Below are 8279 nucleotides of genomic sequence, written 5' to 3'. Positions count from 1 at the left end.
AATTGCATTTTATCGATGGCAATTTGAATGCACAGAGATACCGTGACAAGATACTGAGGCTCATTGTAGTGCTTTCATCCGCCGCCATCACCTCATGTTTCAGCATGATAATGCACGGCCTCATGTTGTGAGAACCTACAAAATTCCTGGAAGTTGAAAATGTCCCAGTTCTCCCACTGCATACTCATCAGACATGTCACCACTTGATCTTGCTTGGGATGCTATGGATCGTTGTGTACGACAGCGTGTTCCAGTTCCCGCCAATATCCATTAACTTCGTACAGCCATTGAAGAGGAGTGGGTCAACATTCCACAGACCACAATTAACAGCCTTATCAACTCTATCTGAAGGAGATGTGGCAAATAGTGGTCACACCAGATACTGACTGGTTTTCTGATCCACGCTCCTACTTTTCTTTAATGTATCTGTGACCAACAGATGTGTATTAGTCAAATCAAATCAAATGTTATTTGTCACATACACATGGTTATTGTAAAGTGGTTGTTCCACTGGATATCATAAGGTGAATGCACCAATTTGTAAGTCGCTCTGGATAAGAGCGTCTGCTAAATGACGTAAATGTAAATGTGAGCAGATGTTAATGCGAGTGTAGCGAAATGCTTGTGCTTCTAGTTCCAACAATGCAGTAATATCCAACGAGTAATCTAACCTAACAATTTCACAACAATTACCTTATACACACACAAGTGTAAAGGAATGAATAAGAATATGTACATAAAAAAATATATATGAATGAGTGATGGTATAGAACGGCATAGGCAAGATGCAGTGGATGGTATAGAGTACATTATATACATATGAGATGAGTAATGTAGGATATGTAAAAATATAAAAGTGGCATTGTTTAAAGTGGCTAGTGATACATTACATCAAGATGGCAAGATGCAGTAGATGGTATAGAGTACAGTATAGATATATGAGATGAGTAATGTAGGGTATGTAAACATATAAAAATGGCATTGTATTCCCAGTCATGTGAAATCCATAGAGTTCGAATGAATTTATTTCAATTGACTGATTTCCTTACATGAACTGTAACTCAGTAAAATCTTTCAAATTATTGCATGTTGCGTTTATATTTTTGTTCAGTTCATGCCTTTCCAGATTCTGCACAGTTTACAGCAATTGTGAAGATCTCCACAGACCTGCGATGGCCTATGATTGCTATCTTGATCATGCGTGCTTTATAGGATATCATTAGACATGTACTGCTACAGTAACCTCAAAATGTGGCCATGGATGTGTTACTCATTTTAAGGTTGAATGTTACATTAGTTTGTAAAATAGCCTTAACTTTAGGCTATTTACTGTATTGCAAAAATAATATTGAATTGTGTTTGGTTGACAATGCTATCAAATATCAACATTTAACATTGGATAGTTCGATTTTTGGTTTAGCTGGAGACCTGAATCCAACACATCAATTATTAATTTGTAGACAAACTGGAATTAAAGCCAGACTAAGTCAGTAGTCAGGGTTCCATCCAATTGGTGACAGATTTTCATGCGAATAAAAAAATTATCTGCATAAAACAATATGCAGATTTTCCCACCAGAGATTTTTCCATTAAATTGACTTGTTGCAGATAAAATGGTCTGCGTGATGACAGGGTAAATTATGTACCGAGTAAAAAATACAAGGTAAATGGGTTTCCATCGCATTTTCAACTCTGCTGATAGGGAATGTGACAACACTGGCATTTGCACGTGCGCTCTACCCAACAGCACAATCTGCATGCAGTTGGCTAGATCGCGCATAATAGCCTATATGAGATTATTATGGACAAAAGACCGAGATTATTTTTAATTGTAAAACGGCAGCCAAGCGCCGATTATCATGTCACCATTAGAAGACCCTCAATATTTATTGGAAAGTAGCATCAAGCTCATCACCTTGCACTTTCACCACCCTGTGAAGCAAAAAAAATATATATTTATCTGTAGCCTAATAAACTGCATGCTCTCCCGATGAGTCATAGTGGGAGGACCACACACTACAGTGCATTCGGGAAAGTATTCAGACTCCTTCCCTTTTTCCACATTTTGTTATGTTGCAGCCTTATTCTAAAATTGATACAATTATTTTTTCCCCTCATCAATCTAGAAACAATATCCCATAATGACAAAGCGAAAACAGGTTTTTATACATTTTTGCAAATGTATAAATATAAAAAACAGAAATACCTTATTTACAGAAGTATTCAGACCCTTTGCTATGAGTCTCGAAATTGAGCTCAGGTGCATCCTGTTTCCATTGATCATCCTTGAGATGTTTCTACGACTTGATTGGAGTCCACCTGTGGTAAATTCAATTGTTTGGACATGATTTGGAAAGGCACACACCTGGCTATATAAGGTCCCACAGTGGACAGTGCATGTCAGAGCAAAAACCAAGCCATGATATTGAAGGAATTGTCCGTAGAGCTCAGAGACAGGATTGTGTCGAGGCACACATCTGGGAAAGGGTACCAAAACAATTCTGCAGCATTGAAGGTCCCCAAGGACACAGTGGTCTCCATCATTCTTAAACGGAAGATGTTTGGAACTACCAAGACTCTTCCTAGAGCTGTCCGCCTGGCCAAACTGAGCAATCGGGGGAGATCTGTCACTCTGACAGATCTCCAGTGTTCCTCTGTGGAGATGGGAGAACCTTCCAGAAGGACAACCATCTTTGCAGCACTCCACCAATCAGGCCTTCATGGTAGAGTGGCTAGGCGGAAGCCACTCCTCAGTAAAAGCACATGACAGCCCACTTGGAGTTTGCCAAAAGGCACCTAAAGGACTCAGACATGAGAAACAAGATTCTCTGGTCTGATAAATTCAAGATTGAACTCATTGGCCTGAATGCCAAGTGTCACATTTGTAGGAAACCTGGCACCATCCCTACAGTGAAGCATGGTGGTGACAGCATCATGCTGTGGGTATGTTTTTCATTGGCAGGGACTGGGAGACTAGTCAGGATCGAGGGAAGATGAACGGAGCAAAGTACAGAGAGATCCTTTATGAAAACCTGCTCCAGAGTGCTCAGGACCTCAGACTGGGGCGAAGGTTCACCTTCCAACAGGACAACAACCCTAAGCACATAGCCAAGACAACGCAGGCGTGGATTTGGGACAAGTCTCTGAGTGTCCTTGAGTGTCCCAGATAGAGCCCGGACTTGAAACAGATCAAACATCTCTGGAGAGACCTGAAAATATCTGTGTAGCGACGCTCCCCATCCAACCTGACAGAGCTTGAGAGGATCTGCAGAGAAGAATGGGAGAAACTCCCCAAATACAGGTGTGCCAAGCTTGTAGTGTCATACCCAATAAGACTCGAGGCTGTATTCACTGCCAAAGGTGCTTCAACAAAGTACTGAGTAAATTGTGTGAATTCTAATGTAAATGTGGTATTTCAGTTTTTATTTTGCAAAAATTTCTAAACCTGTTTTTGCTTTGTCATTATGGGGTATTGTGTGTAGATTGATGAGGGGAAAAAAACTATTTAATACATTTTAGAATAAGGCTGTAACGTAACAAAATATGGAAAAAGTCAAGGGGTCTGAATACTTTCCGAAGGCACTGTAGGTGTGATTCCTGAGTTAATTAAGCAATTAACATCCCATCATCCTTAGAATCATGTATGAAAATGCTGTGCAGGCCATTATTTTGGCTACCATGGCTATGCCACTATAGGATTGAAACAATAGCTGTTGATGACTTTGCAAATGCTATACACTGGGTATACAAAACATTAAGAACACCTGCTCTTCTATGACAGACTGACCTGGTGAATCCAGGTGAAAACTATGATCCCTTATTGATGTCACTTGTTAAATACACTTCAATTAGTGTAGATGAAGGGGAGGAGACAGGTTAAAGAATAATTTTTAAGCCTTGAGACAATTGCGATATGGATTGTGCATTTGTGCTGTTCAGAGGGTGAATGGTTCAGACAGAAGATTGAAGTGCCTTGGAACAGGGTAGTAGGTGCCAGGCCCACCTGTTTGTGTCAAAAGCGACAACACGGCTGGGCTTTTCACGCTCAACAACTTCCCGTGTTTATCAAGAATGGTACACCACCCGAGGACATCCGACCAACTTCACACAACTGTGGGAAGCATTGGAATCAACATGGGCCAGCATCCCTGAGGAATGCTTTCGACACCTTGTAGAGTCCATGCCCTGATGAATTGAGGATCTTCTGAGGGGTGTGCCTAATGTTTGGTATACTCAGCGTATACTGTAGGCCTAAATAACATCATCGATGATATATGAGTGATTAAATAGATTCACTATCGCCATCGAAGTCATTCCAAAGGGTAGGTTTAACAGAGAAAATAAAATGTGACCATACTTTGTTTTTAACCTCTACGGGCTCGGTATCCCTAAACCAGGACGGTTGTTGCTATCGTGCGCTAATGTGACTAGAATGACGTTGTAAGTAGCAGCTAACTTTCCAGGACATAGACATGTCTTATATGGGCAGAAAGCTTAAATTCTTGTTAATCTAATTGCACTGTCCAATTTACAGTAGCTATTACAGTGAAAAAAATACCATGCTATTGTTTGAGGAGAGTGCACAAGAACAAAACACTTTTATCAGGGCAACTGGTTTGATATATTCACCTCTGAAAGTAAAAAATGTACTTACATTCAGTAATCTTGCTCTGATTTGTCATCCTGAGGGTCCCAGACATAAAATGCAGCATTGTTTTGCTTGATAAAATCCATTTTTATATTCAAATGTTGGAACTGGGTTCTATAGTTTGAAGCCCTGCTGAATGACAGATTTTTTACACACTGCTCCCATCTGGTGGCCATCATCTAAATTGTGCCTAAACTCATATTTGATTATATTACATTTCTCTTGCATTTCAAAGATTATGAAAAAATTAAAATTAGAAAACGCATGTTTTTTGTTTGTATTATCTTTTACCAGATCTAATGTGTTATATTCTCTTACATTCATTTCAGATTTCCACAAACTTCAAAGTGTTTTCTTTCAAATGGTAGTCATTGGCAAATATCAAGGCTAAGCAGGGCTTGGTTAAAACCCTGGATGAGAGACTAAAGGGTAACTGTAGATAGATCAATTCTCCAGTAGGTGCTACCCAGCCTATACATTTTTTCTGATAGTGGCTATAAGTTAAAGATCTGACGTTGTTTTAAAGGTACAAATTCAACACATTTTATACAAGGTTTGTCTATGTTGAAAATTGGTTACCATGATGACATAATCCTGTTTTTGACATTTCCACATCAATTCACCATCAAAACCAAAAATGTTAAAGACTTTTTTCAAATCTAATATATTTTCCGTGTAGATTCCATGTCACAACAATTTGACAAACTTTGTTGAAACAACCTTTTTGAAAACATCCATAAAGAGATGATAGATTATATCTGTTATTTTCCAATTGTCCAATTTGATCCCGAGCAGTAACATGACCATAGTGAGCACGTTGCCTCTTTTCTGTCCCCATACTCTCTGTTCCAACATGTTTCCCAGTCAGAGTAATCAGAAACCAGTAGTAAAAGTGAAAACACCTCTTGATTCAAGGCTGCTGTCTCTTTGTTTATTCTGAGGGTGAGTCATAATCGAGGGCAAGATGAACAACTGTGATGTTCGAATAGAACAAACTGCCCATTTGAAGTGTTTTAAGAGTGGTGGACATAACCGACCATTCAGGTGAATTAATGTGTTGTTTGTTTTGTTTAATCCAAAATTAATTCCATAACACCTTTACACACACACCAAAGAAATTGAAGACACACAGCAAACAGGATTTAAATGAAATGTCAGTAAGTATTGAGCTTTATTTATGACAAATAGGATATGTGTACAGACATTGCAGGACGACCATGTCATTATCTGGGCTGTTTAAGGAGACAGGCTAGAAGCTGTGGTGATGATTACAAGCCTGAGCCTGAGCCTTGCGCGCGCCCGCGGAATCTATAAAAGAATGTGAGATGCACCCACTGAGCTGAGTGAAGTGAATGAGAGGTGATACGCGTGGCAGAGGAGGAGAGACACCTATACAGAGGAGGAAAGATTTGGATTTAGCTAAAACTCAGCTAGGACGGGTATGTTCAAAATGACATTTAGGCAACTTTTTCCCTCATCATGAATATCTCATCTCCTCCTACTGGTTTCTATTCCTGAGCATAACACGTCTCCAACATGCCATGCAGAGGGATTTGCGAATGAATGACTCAGCCATGCAACAGAATGACAGTGCACAGACCCTGGCACCAGAGGTTTGTGAGCAGGTGCTGGAGGATAATGCAGGACTGGGTTACGGTGGCTCTACTGGTAACCTGTCGCTGCGGTGCTGGCTGTACTTCTTAAGCAAGGAATCTATCCTGGAACTACAGGGCGATGGCTCCAGCATCACAGTGCGTGTGATGATAGCTCTGGTGTACTCCGTCGTGTGTGCACTGGGGCTAGTGGGGAACTCTCTGGCACTCTACCTGCTTCACTCACGCCACAGTCAGAAGCAGTCTTCCATCAACTGCTTTGTAATGGGCTTGGCTCTCACAGACCTACAGTTTGTTCTCACGCTCCCTTTTTGGGCTATTGACACGGCTCTGGACTTCCGCTGGCCCTTCGGCAAAGTAATGTGTAAGATCATCAGCTCCGTGACCGTCATGAACATGTACGCCAGCGTCTTCTTCCTGACTGCCATGAGTGTGGCACGGTACTACGCGGTGACCACGGCCCTCAAGATGCACAGCAGGCGGGCAGCGGCGGCTGGTGCCAAGTGGATCAGCCTGGGCATCTGGGTAGTGTCGCTGCTGGCCACCCTGCCCCATGCCATATATTCCACCAGTGCCCAGCTGTATGACGAGGAGCTGTGTTTGGTGCGATTCTCTGAGTCGGGCAGCTGGGACCCTCAGCTGCTCCTGGGGCTGTACCAGCTACAGAAGGTACTGCTGGGCTTTGTCATCCCCTTGGTGGTCATCACTGTGTGTTACCTGCTGCTGCTGCGCTTCGTGCTGAGCCAACGCATCAGCGGAGCGACCTGCTCGGAGGGCTCGGAAGGCCGCCACAAGCACCGCTCCAAAGTCACCAAGTCGGTGGCCATCGTGGTGCTGTCCTTTTTTCTGTGCTGGCTGCCCAACCAGGCGCTGACGCTGTGGGGCGCGCTGATTAAGTTTGACCTGGTGCACTTCAGCAACGCATATTACAACGTCCAGAACTACACCTTCCCTCTGACTGTATGTCTGGCTCACACCAACAGCTGCCTCAACCCCGTGTTGTACTGCATAATTCGCCGTGAGTACCGCGCAGGCCTCAAAGAGCTGCTGCTGCGCGCCACACCCTCCCCAAGGAGCCTGGCCAACCTGCTGCCCCACAAGGCCAAGGTGGCAGAGGCTCCCCCTGACATGGTGCTGGTCCAGATGGATGTTATAGGCATTTCATGAAATTTGTTTGTTGTGATTGACGGAACAGCACCATCACAAGGAATGCCCATTGGGATGTGCCCTATTTTCTTTCCCCCTACTCAGATTCTCTTTGCCAGATGTGTTTTTCATCTGTCTCCTCCGGTGCTTCTCTGCCTCTTAAGAACTTGTGCTGCCTTCCCGTAATTTGTCATGAATATGTAACACGTAGCACTCATGTCAGCGGTCTCAATGAGTTCAAACCATAATGCTTCACCTTCTGCTTTGTACCTGCCAGATAACAGACACAAGTCGCCATTCCACCTATGATCTCCATCAATTATCCATTTGTTTTCACTCATTTGAATTGGGGAATTTGCACTCAATAGAACAGACTTTCTGCTGCTTATTCTATTCACGAGATGATGAATAGATGGGAGACTGTCCCGTAGGACGCAAGAGTTTATTCAGATACCACACACTATCGTCTGTGCAGGGTGTTATTGTCATGCAGTTTAGTACCTTGTTATTGCATTTGGTCATGCCCTCCTATGCTATAACTGTTCTTGGTAGGTGTATAGATCCTTTAATTCATCAAACTAAACATGAACTCAATTATAATCTATTGATATGGTTCATTTTATATCATTTTGATTGGTGTTATTGTTATTACCACAGCCATGTTGGCAAATGTCTCTCTCCAGGAAGCTTTGTTGTGTGTGCAAGCAACCGATTAGTAGAGTATTTTTTACTCCAAATAATATATATACACTGCTCAAAAAAATAAAGGGAACACTTAAATAACACAATGTAACTCCAAGTCAATCACACTTCTGTGACATCAAACTGTCCACTTAGGAAGCAACACTGATTGACAATACATTTCACATGCT

At 42.1% G+C, this 8279-nt stretch overlaps 1 protein-coding gene across 1 annotated transcript; it reads left to right on the top strand.

Moving 5' to 3' along the window:
* Nucleotides 1-6009: 6009 nt before the first annotated feature.
* On the top strand, nucleotides 6010-8075 carry LOC106614004 (relaxin-3 receptor 1-like). The gene has a single exon (XM_045688777.1). It carries the CDS (start codon nucleotides 6190-6192, stop codon nucleotides 7426-7428), a length of 1239 nt encoding a protein of 412 aa, XP_045544733.1. The 5' UTR covers nucleotides 6010-6189; the 3' UTR covers nucleotides 7429-8075.
* Nucleotides 8076-8279: the final 204 nt, after the last annotated feature.

The sequence above is a fragment of the Salmo salar genome, chromosome ssa10 (assembly GCF_905237065.1).
Source record: "Salmo salar chromosome ssa10, Ssal_v3.1, whole genome shotgun sequence".
NCBI classification, from domain to species: Eukaryota; Metazoa; Chordata; class Actinopteri; order Salmoniformes; family Salmonidae; genus Salmo; species Salmo salar.
The sequence above is the reverse complement of the archived record's forward strand: the minus strand, read 5'-3'. Positions and strand labels throughout refer to the sequence as shown.